The following is a 22,114-nucleotide window of genomic DNA, read 5'->3' on the forward strand; positions in this document are numbered from 1 at the left end:
AGGTTGACGCCGGAGCCGGTTCAGTCCTTTCTAGGCCTGGTTCTGGACTCCGGGCGTCAGCTTTGTCTCCTACCAGAAAACAAGCTGGTCAAAATCCAAAATCTTGTGGAAACAGCAATTCAACACCCTGTAATGACTTTGAGAAAAGCAATGTCCTTGCTGGGCTCTCTGACGTCCTGTATACCCGCAGTAAGATGGGCTCAGTTCCATCTAAGATTATTGCAGTGGGAGGTCCTGTCGGCGCAAAAACTGTTAAAAGGGCGTTTAGAGGGCAAGCTATGTCTTTCATTGGGGGTAACAGATTCCCTAAAATGGTGGACCATAAGAAATCATTTAACATCTGGGGTCCAGTGGGTAACTCCGATAGAGCAGGTCATCACCACAGACGCAAGCGGTACAGGATGGGGAGCTCATTTAGGGACTCTCTCAGTTCAGGGATCTTGGTCCCATCTAGAGTCACAACAGGCGTCAAATTTAAGGGAATTTTGGGCCGTAGAAAGAGCTGTGAAACACTTCCTTCCCATCATTCAGGGCCACCATACCAGGGTCATGTCGGACAATCGCGCAGTGGTGGCGTACATCAACCACCAAGGGGGGACGAGATCCCCTTCCCTAATGAAGTCAGCGTCTGTCCTCCTACAACTAGCAGAGCACCACCTGCTATCCCTCTCTGCTCTTCACATAAGGGGAATCGAGAATTCGAGAGCAGACTACCTAAGTCGCAAGACACTGAGGCAGGGGGAGTGGTCTTTAAATCCCCGGGTCTTTCAAGAGATAGTGCAGGCCTGGGGCTTACCTGTGATAGATTTGTTTGCTACTCTAAACAACAGGAAGGTAGACAGGTTCTGTTCTCTAGACCCGAGGGAGGATCCCTTCGCGGTAGATGCTCTGCAGATTCAATGGGATTTCAGTCTCGCTTATGTGTTTCCACCAATAGCAATGATTCCAGCAGTAGTGAGGAAAATCAGAATGGAGCAAGCGAGAGTAATCTTGATTGCTCCATTTTGGCCGAAAAGACCTTGGTTCTCCCAGTCCTGAGACAAATGTCTATAACCGATCCGTGGATCCTACCAGAGATTCCGGACCTACTAACCCAGGGCCCAATATGCCACTCTCAGGTGAAGGGCTTCCATCTTGCAGCCTGGAATTTGAGAGGGCATTACTGAGTAGGCGGGGGTTTTCGCCGGGGTTAGTTTCCACCTTATTAAAAAGTAGAAAACCAGTAACATCTAGAATTTATGGTAGAACGTGGAAAAAGTTTCTGGATTTTTCGGGGCAACCTTTGGGGGACAAGGCTCCTGTGGGTACCATCTTAGAGTTTTTACAAGCGGGTTTACAACTGGGGTTGGCAACTAATACGCTTAAGGTCCAGGTGTCGGCATTAGGTGCCTTATATAATTGCAATCTTGCCTCCAATAGATGGGTGTCCCGCTTTATTAAATCCTGTAGTAGGTCTAGACCGATAAAAATTCAGAGACTTCCCCCGTGGGATTTAAATCTGGTATTAAATGCTCTAACCAATAGTCCATTTGAACCCCTGCAGGAATCATCATTAAAGATACTCACTCTTAAAACGGTACTCCTGGTTGCGTTAACATCAGCCCGTAGGGTGAGTGACTTACAGGCCCTGTCCGTCTCCCCTCCCTACACGCAAATTTTTGATGACAGGGTAGTACTCAGACCAGATCCGGCATACCTTCCAAAGGTTGTACTTAAATTTCATAGAAGTCAAGAGATTGTGTTGCCCTCCTTTTGTAATAATCCTAGGAACCCAGGGGAGGCAAAATTTCATACACTGGATGTGAGGAGAGCTATTGTGCAGTACATATCCTTGACTAGTCAGTGGAGAAAAGATCAATCCCTTTTCGTAGCCTTCCAGGGTAGTAGGAAAGGATATGGGGTATCCAAGGGTACTATTGCCAGGTGGATTAGGGAGGCTATTTCCTTATCCTATGCTTCCTGTGGCGCCCCGATCCCTGATGGCATCAAAGCTCACTCCACCAGGGCCGTGTCTACTTCCTGGGCTGAAAAAGCAGAGGTATCGATAGATCAAATTTGTAAAGCCGCTACCTGGTCCTCTCCGTCTACCTTCTTTAGACACTACCGGCTAGATCTATCCTCCTCGTCTGACCTTACCTTTGGTAGAAGGGTGCTACAAGCGGTGGTCCCTCCCTAAGGTGGTTCTTTCTCCAAAAATCTCTCAGGTGTGCTGTCATGGGAGACGGGAAAACACCAAGGTTACTTACCAGTAGCCGGTTTTTCCGGAGCCCATGACAGCACCTGTATATTCCCTCCCTTCCTTTTTTCACCCTTTGGTGCGCACTTTTTAGCTGGGTGTATTTTGTTATATTTATAATGTGGTGATGGATTACCATGTACTAACCAAAAGGGCCTCTCATGCTCTGAAAACCAACTGAAGCGAGGGAGAGGTACCGCCCTTTTATTTCAGTAGGTTTCCTGTCCTGACTGGGCGGATCCCTCTCTCAGGTGTGCTGTCATGGGCTCCGGAAAAACCGGCTACCGGTAAGTAACCTTGGTGTTTTTACCTGATGGAGTTAGAAGCTCATGTTTACAGTGATGGATAGATGCTCCGATGGACTTTAGCAATCTCTATCTAAGATTCTCTTAGCTCCAGTCCTTGGCCCAATATCTTACAATAATGGAACAAAGGACTTCCATGATTCTGGAGATTTCTAATCCAGTTCTAGCTGGCAAAGCTTTCCAATACAGCTATGCCGGTCGTAAATTCCTTTCTTCAATAAAACTCCCCCCACATACATTGGCAAGGCAGCTCTTGGCTGAGTGAAAGGGAAGGGGGGGTTTGTAGCCCACAGCCTGGGCTAACAGGAGAAACTAAACTTACATGATATTTCATACCATATCGTGACACCTCCCCCTTTTGGTGTGCACTAGGGAGGCAGAACCCCACGGAATGCCTCCATGCGCACCTCAGTAGGTTCACCCTGGCGGGACAGTCCATCTGCATTCCCATGCTCCCTGCCCGTTTTGTGTTCAATGGTGAAGTCAAACTGCTGAAGGGCAAGGCTCCAGCATAGCAACCTGCCGTTGGTTCCACACATGGCGTTTAGCCAGCGCAGAGGGTTGTGGTCGGTCACCACAGTGAAGGTGCGACCGTACAATTAGGGCTGCAAGCGCTGCAGGGCCCAGACTATGGCCAGGCACTCCTTGTCGATGGTGGAGAAGGCCACTTCCCTCAGCAAAAGTTTCCGGCTCAGGTACAACACAGGGTGCTCTTGGTCCTCCGAGTCAACCTGGCTGAGCACAGCACCGAGGCCAAACTCGCTGGCGTCAGTCTGTACCAAGAACGGTCGACTGCTGTCGACTGCTTTCAACATAGGGGCGTTGCACAGTGTGGTTTTCAACGCCTGGAAGGCCCCCTCACAGCCATCTGTCCAGTTGACGATGTGGGGTAGCTTCTTCCTGGTGAGGTCCGTCAAAGGTTTTGCCAGGCTACTATAGTGCTGTACGAAGCGCCTATAGTACCCTGCAGTGCCTAGGAAGTACATCACCTGTTTCTTGGTCTTGGGAGTGGGCCAGTTCACGATCGCGCCCACTTTCTCAGGCTCTGGCTTTAGGGTGTTTCCGCCTACCCGGTGCCCCAGGTAGTGAACCTCCCTCATGCCCATCTGGCACTTTCCCGGCTTGATAGTTAGTCCTGCTCGGTGAATTCGCCTGAGCACCTCCTCGAGATGCTGCAGATGTTCCTCCCAGGAGGAACTGAAGATGGCAGTGTCATCCAAGAACGCCACGGCGTACTTCTCCAGTCCCTGAAGCAGGAGGTTGACCATCCGCTGGAAAGTGGCAGGGGCATTCTTCATGCCGAAGGGCATGACCGTGGACTCATACAGTCCAAAGGGTGTGATAAAGGCGGACTTCTCCTGCGCCTTGGGGCTCAGGGGAATCTGCCAATATCCTCGACTCAGATCCATTATTGTCAGGTATTTTGCGCCAGCTAACTTCTCAAGCAGCTCCTCGATGTGATGGCGTTGAGCCCCCTGAAGTCCACGTAGAACCGGGTGGTCCGGTCTTTCTTTGGCACGAGAACTACAGGTGAGGCCCACGTGCTCTTTGACCGTCGAATCACCCCCAGCTGTAACATCTCATCAATCTCCTGGCGCATAACCTGCTGCACCTGGTCGGAGATTCGATAGGGTGTTCGCCGTAGTGGGGCATGATTCCCGGTGTCCACCTCGTGGACTGCTAAGTCAGTCCTTCCAGGCCGGTTGGAGAACACGACCTGGAAGGGTTCCAGTGTGGTTTGCAACTGCAACCGCTGTGGTTCAGTTAACAAGGCGCTTACCTCCACGTCCTCAATGGATCCACCGGCCTTGGCTTGGGCCAGCATGTCCAGGAAGGTGTCTTCCTCCCTGTCTTCGGGTAAGCTGCAGACCAGTAGGACGAAAGGTTCACGTTCGTGATGAGCCTTCATCATGTTGACGTGAAAGGCCTTTCGCCTACCCCGAGCGTGGTCAAGCGTGACCACGTAGGTTACCGGGTTGAGCTGTTGGTGGACGACGTACGGGCCCTCCCAGGCTGCCTGAAGCTTATCCGTTGGTACGGGGCCCAGCACCCACACCTTTTGACCCACGTGGTAGGTCCGCTCCCGGGCGTTCTGGTCGTACCAGTGCTTCTGATCAGCCTGAGCCTGCGTCATGTTGTCATGCACCAACTGCGTCAAGGTCTGCATCTTGTCACGGAAGCGCATGACATACTCCACTATGGACACTTCAGAAGGGTTCGGCTCCTCTTCCCAGGATTCTCTTACCAACCCAAGGGGTCCCCGGACTCGCCTGCCGTACAGGAGCTCGAAGGGGGAGAACCCCGTCGAGGTCTGCGGAACCTCTCGGTAAGCGAATAGCAGGTGTGGGAGGTACCGCTCCCAGTCGCGCCCTTGGGTCTCAACCAGCATGCGCAGCATCTGTTTGAGGGTACCATTGAAGCCTTCACACAAGCCATTGGTCTGTGGGTGATACGCACTCGATACCAAGTGCTTCACCTACATTCTCTTACAGAGAGCCTCCATTAGGCGGGACATAAATTGGGTCCCTTGATCAGTGAGCATCTCCCTGGGAAATCCTACACGTGAAAAGATAGCCAACAGGGCATCCGCCACCTTATCTGCCCTAGTTGACGACAGAGCTACTGCCTCTGGGTACCGGGTAGCGTAGTCTACCACAGTAAGGATGTATTGCTTTCCAGAGCTGCTGGGGACAGCCAGCGGGCCCACAATGTCCACTGCGATCCTCTGGAAAGGCTCCTCTATCACTGGCAAAGGGATCAGGGGAGCCTTAAGAGCAGGCCCCGCCTTCCCCACTCTTTGACAGGTGACACAGGAGCGGCAGTATTTTGTCACATCTGTCCCCATCTTAGGCCAATAGAAGTGTTGAGACAGCCGGGCCTTTGTTTTGCTGATCCCCAAGTGTCCAGCTAGCGGGATCTCATGGGCAATCCGTAACAACTCACCCCAGAATTGCTGCGGGACGACCAGCTGTCTTTCCCTCAACCACTCCTTTTGTGATTCTCCGGGTACTGTCTCCCGGTACAACCTTCCTCGTTCCCAGAACACCCTCTCCTTATCAGTCTCGGAGAAGAGAGTCCCGGCGAGTTGTCTCAAACTCTCTAGGCTCGCATCTGTGTGCAGAGTGGCCTGAAACTCCTGGTTAGGGGAAGCCAGAAGCGACGTCAGGGTCCCTTCCCCACGGGAGCCCTCTGGGACATGCTCTGGGTCGACCTCTGGTTCAGTCACAATGATGAATGAGGAGGGTCCAGAAGGCAAACAGTTATCTGCGTTCCGGGCACTCTGACTGCGGGTGACAGCAGCTACGTAGGCTGTCTCCCCGGGGATTTCTACCGACCCATCAGCCGACGCTGCTATGGGTTCTACCTCCCCATCCACCCCCCATTACCTCAGGAGCATTGCTACTTATGGGCCGGTTACCTTCCTCGGTGGCACTGGTCAATTGCATGGCATCACCTTCCTCACGGTTCCCATGTATCTCCCCATTTCCTGTAGCACCGACACTTGCCCCTGCTAGGGGTTCCTCAGCCGTCTCACTCCACAGAGCGACGTGGCTGAGCACTCCTGTACCTATGGACACATCAACTTTCACAGAAAAATCATTATCAGTTTCAGATGGCACAGGTACAAAATTTTCACCATCAATCCTAGGGAAAAAATATAAGATAAAGCATGGTCAGGTAACACATGCAATCTACCATCATCATCATCATCATCATCAGGGTTAACGTTACCCTTATTAGCAGATTGGGGAGGCGTGTCAGGGACGTAGTATGCAACCATCCTCCCCAAATCAGTCCCCAACAAAACATCAGTGGGCAAATTATCCGACAGCCCCACTTCCTTCACCCCGCTCCCAGCACCCCAATCAATGTAAACCCGGGCCATTGGCAAGGGACAGCTGATGCCCCCAATCCCAGTGACAGTTAGGGTTTTCCCCGGAATGATTTCTTGAGGGGCCGCCAGTTCGGGTCGGATAAGGGTTCGTTCAGCCCCGGTGTCCTTGAGGCCTGTAGCAACATGGCCTCCCACGGTGACGTGCTGTACGTTGTCACACCCCCTCCCAGCCACACCACCCACCAAAAGAACTGCTGCATTAGGCCCTGGGGCCTTGGATGAGGGGTTCTTCTGCTTGTCTGGACAGTTAGGACTGATATGACCAGTCCGATTGCAGAAGTAACACTTGCGGGGTTCAGTGGTAGGTCTGGTGCTGTTGGCTACGGGGACAGGACCTCTGGTGTGTTGGCTGGCAGGGGTACTGGCGTTGGATGCAGGCTTACCCCCTCTCCAGCTGGTGGTGACTGGCTTCCGCACTTCCAATCTACGGTTGGCCTCATAGGCATCGGCAATCTGCGCTGCTTTCGTCACGTCTTTGGGTTCTCTGTCCATCACGAACTGTCGCACCTCAGCTGGACAAAGATGGAAGAACTGGTCTTTGATCATCAGGTCTCGCAGCAGTGCAAAGTTGGTCACTGACAGTCCTTGGGTCCACTGGTCAAAGTGGGTCCCCAGTCCATGTGCCACATCACTGTAACTGTCGTGTGGGCCATGTTGGAGGGTCCGGAACTTTCTACGGTACACCTCGGGTGTAAGCTGGTACTTGGCTATCAGAGCCTGCTTGATGGCCTCATAGTCTCCATCTTGTTCTTGAGGGAGGGCAGCAAACGCCTCCAGAGCTTTGCCTCTCAGCCCTGGTGTCAGGTATTGGGCCCATTCTTGTGCAGGCAGCTGGTACTGTGTGCAGGCTTTCTCAAAGGCCCGCAGAAAAGTGTCCAAGTCCCTGTCCTTTTCCATAACAGGGAAGTGATCGGGCCGGGGCTTCGGTATCTGAGCGCTGCTGGGCTCACGGCTGGACTGGGATGACGCCTGCATTTGCAGTTGGGCTAACTGCAGCTGGTACTCCCGCTCCGCTTGCCGCTCGGCTCACTGGGCCTCTCGCTCGGCTCGGGCCTCGGCCTCCTGCCGTTATTGCTGAATCAGCTGCCGACGTCCCTTATGGTCATCAGTGGGGAATTCTTTTAAGGCCGCCTGCAGGTGGGGGTCCAATTCGCCCTGATTGCTAATAGGGCCGGCATTCAGTGGTTGGACCTCTGCTGCAGCACCATGTTTGCTAGTGCTGGCTTCTGCGGCTTCCGGGCTCTGAGAGTGGTCTAGAGAGGCTTCCCATTGCACCAGTTCAGCGACCATTTGAGTCTTGGTCTTGCCCTGGGAGTTCAGGCCATGGTACATGCATATCCCAGCAAGAGTGTCCCTCTTCTGCTGGGTGTACCAGGCTTCTCCTTTCGTAGCCATGGTTGCCAAATAAAAGATAGGATAGAAAAACGAAGAGAAAGGGAGGGGATAATTACCAGTACACAATTGTCTCAGAACTAATAAACACTGAGTTCGTTCTCCAAACTTATTTGCGCAGAGTCCTCGCAAGAACTTTGCAAGTTTTTAGTGAGAGGAATGATTGCTCAAACCAAATCACTAATGCTCTAATATCCCACCGCCTTGCCACCAATTTGTCACGATTCACACCGTGACCGTCACCCCTACGTCACGGATCGGGGTGACTTTAAGCCAACAGACGGCTATCACATGTGCAGGGGGGCTTATCTTAGTTATCCCTCCACTCCACAATGGGATGAAAAAACACACACAAGGCTATTGACCTCTTAGTTTGCAGCAGGGGCTTATTCTAGGTATCCCACTGCTCTTCAATATACCACGAACTGCAGGGACTTATGTATATCCCGCTTACAGTTCCACTTAACACTTGCAGCTCTCTGGCGCCCCCCCTTACTCTCAGGTCAGATTAGGTACTGCACCCTGGGTAATTAGTCGCCAGAAAGGCTGCCTGCTATGTACTGGCTATTGGGCACGCTGCAGCGACGCGATAAACTACTCCCGCACAGGCAGGAACAATAATTATCAACGCCGCAGTCGCTACAACAACACCCAAAGGCCTGCACGGTAAGCTGCCACCAGCTTTGATTAAACGGGTCCGAAGCTAACCCAACACAGTAGCGTAATTCCCTTCAAGAGACAGGGTACGTTTTAGAACAGGAGAACGAATCTAGTATATTAAATATTATACTCCATAAATGATTTTAAGGCAGTGTTTATCGTAAAAATATTACAAGGATGTTACAAAAGAGACAATTGCAATTATGTACAAGGTAATTATATATAAAAAAACAAGGATTACATGAGAAATAACACTTACATGTGTTCAAAGCATTGCAGGCAACCAGGCTAGTGGAGTTTCCATCTGCCCAATGCATCAGTAGGTCTGGATAGGAACAGGCTCACACAGACTCCAGCAGACCGACAGACCAGGTAAAAACTAACTGCTCAAAGCCTGCCAGACACTTATAACCCGCAGCCCGTGACATCACCAAAAGGGTTGAGTTAAGATCGCCCTCCTCTTTTTTCAGTTTAGGTAAATGTCACACAAGTTTCTCTAATACCTATATCTCTGCTCCAGAACATGTCATAGTCATAACAAACCCAGCATTCATCTCGTATTAACGTTGGCATTCTAATGAGATCAAATATGTCCTATTTGTGATGCATAATTACAGAGAAATCCAAACTTTTTACCTGATGGAGTTAGAAGCTCATGTTTACAGTGATCGATAGATGCTCCGATGGACTTTAGCAATCTCTATCTAAGATTCTCTTAGCCCCAGTCCTTGGCCCAATATCTTACAATAATGGAACAAAGGACTTCCATGATTCTGGAGATTTCTAATCCAGTTCTAGCTGGCAAAGCTTTCCAATACAGCTATGCCGGTCGTAAATTCCTTTCTTCAATAAAACTCCCCCCACATACATTGGCAAGGGAGCTCTTGGCTGAGTGAAAGGGAAGGGGGGGGTTTGTAGCCCACAGCCTAGGCTAACAGGAGAAACTAAACTTATATGATATTTCATACCATATCGTGACAGGGGGCACTAAGCATGATCTTTGAGCATGAATGCTTTGAGCTGGGTGTTGGACCAGATGACCCAGAAGGTCCCTTCCAACTTTACCATTCCATGATTCTATGATCTGGAATCCCCCATTAGAATGTAGTGCTAAGATATACGGGGCTGCCTGGAGGATACTCTGTCCTTGTTAGAGATGTATTAGAAGACTGAAGGACGTGGTGGCTATGGCTTTTATAGGTAAAACCTAATGGCAGGTTCCTGTAGGATTCTGTCAGGCTTGCTCTTAGCAACTCTGTATCATTACTGTAATTTGTAGATCCGCATAGGAATTTTGGGTGTTTGAACCGGGTCTATTGTCCGCAATTACATCACCTGCAAGGCTACATTCGCACATCCATAGCACACATCGTGGAGCTGTACTTTATGTTTTCTCGAACAGCACAATGACCCAAAGTCTTTCATTGATCCATTCACTCATCAGTTTTAAAAGCAGGTCTGTGTTTCTGGACCGTGAGGCTCAGGTCTTATCTTATTCTCATCCATTTTCCAGATGAAACTCTGCTATTAAAGCCTATGGAGATCTGTGAGACACAGATGAAACTAGGAAAACATACTTGTACTTCAGGTTTTCCTCCTAGTTTCATCCATTTTTAACTGATCATTTATAAAAGTCAGTAGACATAAAAGTTCAGCCTGTCTACCACATTCAGTGAAAAAGAGACTGATACAACTAGGACGAAATAAAATGTTATTTTTATTTATTATGAGAAAGTTGATAGAATTGAAACTAATTCAGTGAGATAATATTCCTCTCTTTTTAATTAATGATGGTGATCAAGCTGCCAATAAACACCCTTCACTCTGATTCACATTGTGGGAAGAAATGCTGTAAAAGGGTAGATATGCTGCAGAGAGGGTTGTGTTCTGCACGCACATGGTAACAATAGGCCTGAATAGGAATCTGTAGAGAGGTCATCTAGAGCTGGAAGGACTGTATACAGAGAAATTATTAACTAAATTGCAGAGGACCTGGTAGATACTTGATTTTCCCAGTCCCTCGTCCAGTCACAACTTGCATGTCTTCACCCAGAAAGACCGCAGCAGGTCACATAATGCTACACATTGTTGGTGGTATAGTAAGGCTTATTTCACAGTATGCGTTGCGTACACCAGAGAAGCTCCCAATATACATGTTTTACAGACACTGTTGCCAATCAGTAACAGCCATCACATATGGAATTCCAATGGAAAAAATACATAGGATATGCTGCATGTTTTTTTACTGGTTACAGCTGTATTGAATAGTCGTGAAACTCCACCATATACTTCCAAACAGAGGCCATCCAGTGATCAGGGGTCTATGAATTTTCCAGCTTAGATAATTAATGGAACTAAAGTTGGGCTCACACATAAACGCTATGTTGTTGCTTTACACCACTTTTTTCCTATTGTTTCTGTCCCTACCAAATATACAAATATACTCACAGAGGAATGAAAGGGAATTATCACACACTCAAAACCTAGCAACAGTCACACATAAATCCACCAAACGCCTTCTCCTATAATAATCAACAACAACAACCTCCAGCCATACAGCATAAACTACCATCTGACGATGAGTGCTAGCCAGGACCCAGATTACATAAGAGATGGGAGTAGCTAACAGTGCACAGCTGAGAGCTTTAAGGCTCCAGGAGCTCTCAACAGAGCAGATCATCTCCTACAGTGCCAAAAGAAATTTACACCGTTTAATAAGAAGGTGAGGTGCTTCTAACCAGTGCAGGAGTAGGAGAAATCATCGGGATAATCTCTTTCCTTGGCCGCCTGGTTTTACAAGTAAAACAGCTGTAATCATGCAAGATTAGGCCTGCAGTGGTTTAACACTGCAGCATGACCGCTGCATGTGAATGCAGCCTAAGAAAAAAAGACAAGCCAAAATACCTACATGAAACAAGTACAGATTATTTGAGTCCTTAATATGAGATTGGTGGGGATTTGACATTCAGCACCTTCACCAATCGGCTCATTTTTTGCTGCATGTTCAGTAAAATGAAGATAAACTGCAGTATGTGGCAGCTGCCACAAAACAATGTACAACGCTGCGGTATTCTGATTCATAAACTCTTCACATCTGGCCACTGCAAGAGCAGATATCAGCTGATTGGAGATTACCAATCTCATATTGCATAAGTCTGAAATATGTAAGTCAGAAAAGGCAGGTCCCTAAAGGAGTTAAATATGTTGTTCTTTAGCTCAAAGGCTCCCATGATACCATTGAAGGTTATTACATAATTTATGGATTCCAGATCAAACAAAAGCTCAGTTCTTTACATTGTTACATTTCTTTGTATAACCACCTGGTTGCTGTGTCTCCTGGTTGATAGTGCAGCAAGCTCTGGGGTGCTTCCCTAAGACAATAGAATAAATGATTGTTTTAATGATCAGCCAATGATCCTGTGAAGGTCAGAGGGGTGATAATCTGAAAAGCTTGGTCGGATGCATCAGGAAAACTTCTTGGAAAATCATATTCCCATGGTGGGTGAGGTGTACATCCAGCAGAACCTTGTTCCACATGTCAGAGATATAATGTGGTCATGTTACATTTTATAGGCATACGACCAAGAAAACCTAATTGTCATGTTATTTTCTACATTTAGCCAGTGGAAAATAGGTTTTGGTGCCAAACTCATCTACAGGAAATAGGCTACGGCATTGAATTCTGAAGTTTTTATTGTACTCCTTGGCTGTAAATGTTAAGTGTGGGAATTTTCAGAACTTGCTTTTCCCGTGAAGCTATTTCCCAGACATACAAATCAAAGGTCGGCAGCTTGCGTGGAGGGGGGGGGTTCTTTTCCTGAAAGAAATGTTTTTGTCACTTGCCCAGTAGACTATTTATTTTACAGTTTAAGGGCTCACACTCATCTGCTTTTATAAAATAAGTCCGATGTTGTTCCTGAAAGGTCAGATGAGTGCCATGTGAATACAATGCTAATTTTCCCACCTAGCATCCATATGACATCCTTATGGCATGCATATGCAATCCGTATGCAATGTGTTTTTATCATCAGTTTTTACATACAGGAATTCTGTCATATCAAGCTAGTTTACAAACTAATAAAACAATATTAACTACAGCTATAGATAGATGTAATTGAGATATATAATCAGTGCAGTGCAGCTTACTGTACATGTCCCCAAAATTTTTAATAACCAGCTGCTGGAAAGCCGACAGCTGGGGGCTGATGTTTATAGCCTGGGAAGGGAGTAATAAACATGGAGCTTCCCAGGCTATTAATATCAGCTCACAGCTGTCTACTTAGCCATTACTGGGTATTAAAATGGAGGACCCCCAAAAATATGACATGGGGTCCCCTATAATTAATAACCAGCAAAGGCTAGGCAGACATCTATGCCCTCAGCTGCCCTACCCCACTTATATTTTTTTTAATAATGAAAAATATATTAAACAACTTCCACCGTTGGTCACTAAAAGACACATGAGGAGAAAATTTAAGGCCCTTATATCTGAGGGAAAATGGGAAAATCAACACTGCTGTAGGCCTACTTATGTATTGTCGCTACAGATATGCTGTAAACACTACTAAAAAATTCCGTGTTTGTGTAAAGTGTGAAATAAAAGAACAAGGTGTTTTGTATTTTCAAACAATATTTTAATAACCGTATATAAAAAATAACAAAATCAATTAGACATATTAATGTCATATGCCAAAACATCAGTAATATGAAAAAAATAAATTAAAAAAATGACAAATTATAATAAGAAGGTGGAGAACTCAAATCAGGGCCAGGATTGGGAGTAGAAAAGGTGGGGGAGCAGCAACAGGAGTGGAGATATAGGAGGTAAGTGAGGGAAGGGGACTAAAGAGTGAGATGACCCCATGGTCTGGAGTGTTTGGTAGGAAAGGGTTGTCCGTCCCAAATATACCACCCTCCTCCTGTGTGTCAGGTAGCTTCTGTGGCTGTGGTGGCATCTCAGAACAGAAATCCTCATTTCTGTATCTCCGTTGGCCATTGTCCTCTGGGTTTTGCCCCACAATCCAACAACCCAAAAGGTGTTTCTGGCAGGAGACATGGTGGTGATTGGGTTGTTTGGTGCCAAGATCGTTGAACTGGAGAAGGTGGTGGTGGCTGGGACTGGAGGAGGTGTTGCTAACTTCCGGGTGGCTGGCATTGAATGAGTTGTTGCTGGCTTCCGGGTAACTGGCACTAGAGGTGGTCCTGGCTGATGGGAGGCTGGCACTGAAGATAGAAGGTGTCGTGCAGGTGGCTTGGCTTAGTGGCCTTCTTTGGGGTCCTATGGCCGGTTTTTGTTTTCTTGAAAAAGCTGCCACCTTTCTAGTGGTTCGAAAACCGGCATTGGACAAATTGGAGGTATGCGGCATTCAAAATGATTTGTATGGCAGTCCTGATCCTCAGCCTCAAACAAAAAGGGACATGGCAGAAATAGCGGCTAGACTATGACAGAAATCCTTATCCCCATCCTCACAGCAACTTCCATCTCTCGACTGGCATTGATGGTAGCAGAGCTGGATGATGGGTACCTTGGAGGAGGTATACGTTATGGTGGTGGTCTCTACTAGCTCATCATTTTCAAGTCCCCCAGATTCGGCCTCCAGTTCAGATTCCTCCCTAGCCTCCAGCACCTCCAAGCTGGAGGTAGTTCCTTTTTTGCCTTTGCCCAATCGCTAAGGTGAGGGATGATGGAGAATAAATTATATTTTGAATGCAAAATCATAATAAAACATTACAAACAACAAACTGAAAAAGGAAGCCACTTATGGTCGAAGATATATCACTGGGGCCAAAAATTGAAGACAGTCATAATAGAGGTATGGCCTTTTTTTCAGGGCCATGGTCCCGCTCTTACTCCACTGTTGTCTCTCACGTTGGAACTGATCCTGGAAACTCCTCTGTCGTCTTGTCACTAAACCCACTGGAAACAAAAGTGGAAGATATTAGAACAATAAAATAATATAGGTCAAGGCTGCTCTATGCAATAACACACATATAGTGTATGTTCTAAGATCAGTGCTGGTATGGTGTTTATTTTTCCTCAGGTGTGCAAGATTTTTTTATTTTTGGGTGCGTTTATTTTGGTGGAAAACAATTAACAAATTATGTTTTTTTTGCTCGTCTAAAAATGACTCTTATATTACGACAATCATAATGTAACCTTTAGATTTGGTATACTTATATCCTCTTGAACCTGTTGTGATTTGCTTTCAAAATTGCTATAAAATTTGAAGCAAATAAAGGCCCAGGCTGCATGACGCTGACTGTGGTCCCCATAACCTTTATCCCTGCTGTCCCACAATTCAGGACTCTGATGCAGAAGCAGCATCAGTTCAACGTTGATGACGTGAGACATGTTGCTGGATTCCGTGGAGCGTGTTTTTAATTTATAACATCCCTTGTGTCAAATGATGAGCTTCCTGGGTTGTCCTAATGCAATTTCCTGGATTTTGGATACATAGGTGCATTATATACAGATGCAATACGGATGGCATACGTGTGGTCCGTGTGCTGTGCAATTTTTTTTTTCTTCCATCCATTGACTTGCATTAGCGGGTCTAGTCTGATATATGCCGCCATTTTCTCAGTCTGACCTGAGCTGTAAAAAAAAAAATCACATGGGTATTCAGTTATTGAATAACATTAGTCTGATTATGGGCCCTAAAGTGGTTTTCCATCAGAGGACACACCCTTTTGAATTTCCACAATAAAATAATAATAATAATGAAAAAAAAAACACATTTCCCACCTGGATCGGGACCTCCATGTCGTGTGCGGTGTTCCCCAGGCGACCTCATGTTTATGTCATGTAAGCGCTGCAGCTTTCACAGTTCTGTTTGATGGGACAGTAGTTCTTTCTGTTTGTTGGAACAGTGAAAATTTTAGCAGCAGCTGATAAGCTGAAGTGCTCATGTGATATTTACAACCTCACTAGATTGCTGGGGGTCAAGATGCTAGGACCCGATAAGCAGCATGGATACAGGAGGTACGTATCCCAGAAAAACAGATGAACAATGTTAAAGTAGTCAAAAAATAGTAAAAGCTGGAGGCATGTGTGAGGACTAACCTACCAAGAACTCTCAATGTGAGTTTCACAACTGTTTCTTATGATGTCAAATGAAATAAAAAACCTCTAAAATTAACTATTGGATAGGTGCTATTCTTCTGGTCTCAGCGCCAGACACCTGACATATGCTGCCAATTGGCATCCATTGATCAGTTGTAGTCTTTTTTTTTTACTTTTTCTGTACTTTACCGTCGGCAGCAGTAGGTATATAGTAGTAAATTAATTGGCTGTATTATAACACGCCTCTTAGTTATGTCCTATTTTTACACTTGTTTTTGATAAGACAGGGATAAAACACATAATTTGGTCGCCATTTGGCACAGTTTGTGCAAGTAATCTGCTCAGTAAATCTTCGCTTTTTGTGTATCAAATTTTAAGATCTGTACTTGTTGTATTGAACATGTGTTGAGATCCACCTTAAAAAAGCAGTATTTGGTGAAGAAGCATTCATAACTAAGTAATGGGCATGTGTAAGCATGCCCGTAAAGGGGAAATACATTCTCTCGTCCGCTGATTGAATGATTTATGTGTGAATAAAAATCAGTCAGTCGCAGCTCTTACATGTAATTAGGAGATGCGCTGCCGGAACAATCCTATTACCAATTGGTTTGTCCTCTTATACAAGTGCTTCTCACTAAATTTGAATATCATCAAAAAAGTGAATTTATTTTAATTTCTTCAATACAAAAAGTGAAACTCATATATTGTATAGAGCCATTACAAACAGAGTGATCTATTTAAAGTGTTTATTTCTGTTAATGTTGATGATTATGAATTATTAGAATAATTAACAAAAACACCTTTAGTCTGTTTCAGTAGGCTCCACAATCATGGGGAAGACTGTTGACTTGACAGATGTCCAGAAGTCAGTCATTGACACACTCCACAAGGAGGGTCATTGTTAAAGAAGCTGGGTGTTATCAGAGTGCTGTGTCCAAGCATATTAATGGAAAGTTGATTGGAAGGAAAAAGTGTGGTAGAAAAAGGTGCACAAGCAACCAGAATAACCGCAGCCTTGAAAGGATTGTTAAGAAAAGGACATTCAAAAATTTGGGGGAGATTCACAAGGAGTGGACTGCTGCTGGAGTCATTGCTTCAAGAGCCACCACACACAGACGCATCCAGGACATGGGCTACAAGTGTCGCATTCCTTGTGTCAAGCCACTCATGACCAATAGAAAACTCCAGAAGCGTCTTACCTGGGCTAAGGAGAAAAAGAGCTGGACTGTTGCTCAGTGGTCACTTGGAAATCAAGGTCCCAGAGTCTGGAGGAAGAGTGGAGAGGCACACAATCCAAGCTGCATGAGGTCTAGTGTGAAGTTTCCACAATCAGTGATGGTTTGGGGAGCCATGTCATCTGCTGGTGTAGGTCCACTTTGTTTTATCAAGACCAAAATCAGCACAGCCGTCTACCAGGAAATTTTAGAGCTCTTCATGCTTCCCTCTGCTGACAAGCTTTTTGGAGATGAAAATTTCATTCTCAGCAGGACCTGGCAACCTGTCCACACTGCCAAAAGTACCAATACATGATTTACAAACAACAGTATTATGCTTGATTGGCCAGCAAACTGGCCTGACCTTAACCCCATAGATATGGGGTATTGTCAAGAGGAAGATGAGACACCAGACCCAACAATGCAGACAAGCTGAAGGCTGCTATCAAAGCAACCTGGGCTTCCATAACACCTTGGCATTGATGTAAAAGAAGCCCTGACCAAGTAGTGAGTGCATTTACTGAACATATTTCAGTAGGCCAATATTTCAGATTTTAAAATCATGTTTCAAGCTGGTACTATAAAGTATTCTAATTTACTGAGATAATGACTTTTGGGATTTCATTGGCTGTAAGTCATAATCATCAACATTAACAGAAATAAATCCTTGATATAGATCACTCTGTTTGAAATGATTCTATATAATATATGAGTTTAACTTTTTGTATTGAAGAACTGAAATAAATTAACTTTTTGATGATATTCTAATTTAGTGAGAAGCACTTGTAGTTTGCTTCAGGCGGTGAATTACCAGGCCACAAATGGTACCCATTGATGTGGACTTTTGATTCTACAGTATATGTGTGTGGTTCATGAAGAGTGTCAGATCTTGGAGCCATTTGTGTAAGGCCGGCCTCACACTAGCGAGTTTTACGGACGTATGAGCGCATAAACTACGTCCGTAAAATACGCATAACACACGGCCCAATGATTCCCTATGTCCCAGCTCCTATCAGCCGTATTTTACTGATCCGTATTATACGGTCTTGTACGGCCGTACAAAATTGCAGCATGCTGCGTTTGTCACCGTATTGCACAAAAAAATCGCCAATGAAAGTCTATGGAGGAGAGAAAAATACGGATTACACATGGACCAGCAGTGTGACCTGCGAGAAATACGCACCGGTGTTAGAGAGAAAAGCCGGTAATTCAATTGCTGGCTTTTCATTTCTCCTTCCCAAACCCGACAGGATATGAGACATGGTTTACATACAGTAAACCATCTCATATCCCTTTTTTTTTTTTGCATATTCCACACTACTAATGTTAGTAGTGTGTATGTGCAAAATTTTGGCGCTGTAGCTGCTAAAATAAAGGGTTAAATGGAGGAAAAAATTGGCGTGGTCTCCCGCGCAATTTTCTCCACCAGAGTGGTAAAGTGCAAGGTGACATTAACCCTTCATTACCCCATATCCCACCGCTACACGGGAGTGGGAAGAGAGTGGCCAAGTGCCAGAATAGGCGCATCTTCCAGATGTGCCTTTTCTGGGGTGGCTGGGGGCAGATGTTTGTAGCCAGGGGGGGCAAATAACCATGGACCCTCTCTAGGCTATTAATATCTGCCCTCAGTCACTGGCTTTACCACTCTGGTGGAGAAAATTGCGTGGGAGCCCACACCAATTTTTTCTGCGATTTAACCCTTTATTTTACAAGCTACAGTGCCCAAATTTTGCACATACACACTACTGACATTAGTAGTGTGGAATATGCAAAAAAAAAAGGGATATGAGATGGTTTACTGTATGTAAACCATGTCTCATATCCTGTCGGGTTTGGGAAGGAGAAATGAAAAGCCGGCAATTGAATTACTGGTTTTTCACATATATTGCGCTGAATTAAATATAAATACAGAATATATATATATATGTGTCTCAATGACATATATATATATATATATATATATATATATATATATATATATATATATATATATATATATATATATATATATATATATATATATATATATACTGTATATATGTTTTAACGAACATTTGAGCACAAAAATCCATTAGATGTCGGTTTTGCAAGCCTGCGAGAAAATATCGCAGTACGGATGCCGTACGGATTACATACGGAGGATGCCATGCGCAAAATACGCTGACACACCCTGCCTACGGATGACATACGGATCACTATTTTGGGGACTTTTCTGCGTATTACAGCCGTAAAAAACGGACTGTATTTACATACGCTGAGTGTGAGGCCGGCCTAAGGACACGGTTTTTTTCAACAAGTCATGATATAATGAATGCTTATAATGGTAAAATCCCTTTATTAACATCAGTTACTATTTCTGTTTTGATTTTGTAGAGAGGTAGGGCACATTCACCTTTCCAATCCTCACCTAGCGAAAATGAAAGAAGACATATTGTACCACTTTGATCTCGGAACGAACACACATGATTTTCCAGCTTTGTTCGGCGATGTTAAGGTAAGAAATTAATAAAGCATGCGTAAATAAGTAAATGAACAATAGTCTGTTTTAAAGGTATGTTCTGGAATCACAATATTGGCATATAGAAGGGATCAGTGACAATCTAACATTGCCATCCATCAGCTGCTTGTCCGAATTCAGTGACCTCTTCATTGTTTACATTGCACTTTCCAACTACCTACCATACCTGTTGCTGATGGCTGTGGCAACTTTGTCCTTTTCAAATGAATCAACTGTATTTTTCTGTTTTTCTGTTTTCAGTTTGTATGTGTTGGAGGGAGCCCATGGAGGATGAAAGCATTTGCTCAGTACATTACTGGAGAATTGAAACTGGGAAACCCTGAAGAAGAAATTGCCAATATATGTGCGGGAACTGACCGATATGCCATGTACAAAGTAGGACCAGTATTAGCAATCAGTGTAAGTTATTTTAATCAGATTAGTAAACATTCCATACAAATAAATGAATTATCTCCAAAATCTTTATCTCTATGGATGGTGTAAACCAAGGATTTGCATAATTAAAACTATTGTAAGTCTTTGGATTTTCAAGAGTTAGAGAATACCACAATTTAAGGCCTCCTTCACATGTCCGTGTTTGCAGTACATTTTTTTTCACAGATGCAACACAAACCAGTTGTAACCTACGCTGCTATGCACATGTCCATGTAAACCACACAAACATATGTCCCTTTTTTGCCGGCAGAATGGATGGCAATGGCCAGTACAAGTCTATTCATCCATGCACAACTTGTACAGCACATGGGTGGCATCCGTGTGCCATATGAGTGCTGTACGTGTTTCACTTTGCAAAATATAAGGGAAGCTTTGTAATGTCTTTTATTTTACCAAAAAAAAACACTTTTGGCAGTCTGATCCAAAATATTGATGACACCGGTACTGTTTTTTTCCGGTACCAGTTTTATATTGACGTGAGAAGGGGGCCTAAGGCTGTGTTCAAACAATGCCACTGCTGTATGTTGTCAGTGTTCCCTGTCATATACCTAAGACATGCCACTGTATAGTCTTACTGCACTTTGACATGTGTTGGCTATTGGGCCAAGGTTAAAAAATGATATGACATACTTATACTTTTCTTGTGGTGGCCCAGTGTGTAGGAAAGTGCAGTCTGTTTTGAATTCTCATGCATATACAGATGCATACCACCCAGATGGAGTACAAAAGGACTTGTCACATTGTTGGGTGTAGACCCTCTGCATGATGGCCCAGGCTTTCCCAGAGGGGTGTGACCTAGACCTGCCCTCTGATGGCGAGGTGAGACTTGGCTGCCGGCAGACACCAAGCTCCACTCCAGGGCAGCCCCTGGCTGCCACAATCCACCAAGGAGCCAGACTGAGCACGAATAAATGAATGGGAAGGGAAGCACTGCCACTAGAGAAAGATAAGGGGGACAACCCCTGAAACTTGCCCTATGCAACACTGAGTCCCCTTAAGTCCATAGGGGTTCTTTCTCCCTAGGCGGCAATCGCGTTCCTATCCCTGTCTTACCATAAGCACGGCCCTGGTAGTACAAGGAGCAGCAGGAACACTAGTCCTGCTCTATGATCTAAACACAAAGGGAAACAGACAAGGGTAAAAGAAACAGCAATCACTCTAAGCTCAACAAGACTGCGGAAAGGGGAAGGAAGGATTAGGCAAACCAAAAGATAGATAAAGAAAGGGAAGACTCCAAATATTCAAATGGCAATCTCTGCAGACAACTCCTAGATGACTTGTCTTTCCACACAGATCACACATCCATACTGATACCAAGATATAGCAAGATAGCAAGCTATCACTGGAAAACTACCCAAGCTAAGATGTGAGTACTTATACCAGAGGGGAGAGTTGAATTCAGAACAGCTGAGATAACTCAGGACAGAAAGCTTCAGGAGACAAACAGAACTGCTTAACACTTGCAGCACGAGAAGAAGGCAAATCTTCACAGCTAACTGGAAAGCAAAGTATATCCAACCAGTGCAGGCGTACGTGTAGCCAAACACTGTGATCTTCTGATTCCTGAAATAGGAGAGCACTCTCTGTCGTATCTCGTGAAAGGACTCTTTTTTGGAATCTCATAAATTGGAGTATGTACTGGGAATATTCCTGATATATGTATTGTTTGTTGTCACATAATGTGAACACAGCATGTGGAACATTTATTAATGATTTGGCTGCTTTGATTGGGCAGCATTAGTTTCGGCAGAGGGTGAGAGAATCTCCTATGCATTGGCAGCTGTTACATAGACTTGTATTAACATATAACAAGTTTAGTAATATATCAGGTCATGGCTGTATACTGCATACAGTAAATGGACTGAGAATGAAACTATTTTTGCTATATTTCAGAACATTATAGTCGTGCTTGACATTACCTGTCACAACATAGGTTGTGTGAGAAATATTAGACTTAAAGGAGATCTTTACCAGTTCCATTTAATTCCAAATAGTTCTAATTAGCTATATCAGCATGTTTCAAAAAGTGAGAAAAATAGAATTAGTCTTACCGGTAATTCGGTTTCTAGGAACCTTCCACGACAGTCACCTTGGAGGATGTCTCCCCGCCCTAATGGGGGACAGGAAACACAAAGAAGTTAAATAACCTTCCTCTTCCTGCTATCTCCAGTGTTTTTTTCTGGACACACAAGCATGTATAGTTACCACAAAAATGCAGGAATCATCCAATAGGAATATCAGATAGGGAGGGAAATTAGTGCTGTCATGGAAGGTTCCTAGAAACCGAATTACCGGTAAAACTAATTCTATTTTCTCCAGTCACCTTCCACGACAGTCACCTTGGAGTAATACCAACACTGATTTCTTTAGGGAGGGACCACAGCTTGCAGAATACG

General features: G+C 45.1%; 1 protein-coding gene across 7 annotated transcripts in view; it reads left to right on the forward strand.

Annotated features, from left to right (window-relative positions):
- Window positions 1–22,114, forward strand: part of UPP1 (uridine phosphorylase 1) — a 218,443-nt gene that overhangs the window by 43,033 nt on the left and 153,296 nt on the right. For all 7 annotated transcript variants that reach the window (XR_013216890.1, XM_077269411.1, XM_077269406.1 and 4 more), the window contains exons 3-4: window positions 19,139–19,259; window positions 19,524–19,682. Coding sequence is in view for 6 of the 7 variants with exons in the window: in XM_077269411.1 (XP_077125526.1) it covers window positions 19,139–19,259; window positions 19,524–19,682 (280 nt within the window). In the remaining variant the exon portion in view is untranslated. The remainder of the gene's footprint in view (window positions 1–19,138; window positions 19,260–19,523; window positions 19,683–22,114) is intronic.

Source organism: Ranitomeya variabilis, chromosome 6 (genome assembly GCF_051348905.1).
Source record: "Ranitomeya variabilis isolate aRanVar5 chromosome 6, aRanVar5.hap1, whole genome shotgun sequence".
In the NCBI taxonomy this organism is placed as follows: domain Eukaryota; kingdom Metazoa; phylum Chordata; class Amphibia; order Anura; family Dendrobatidae; genus Ranitomeya; species Ranitomeya variabilis.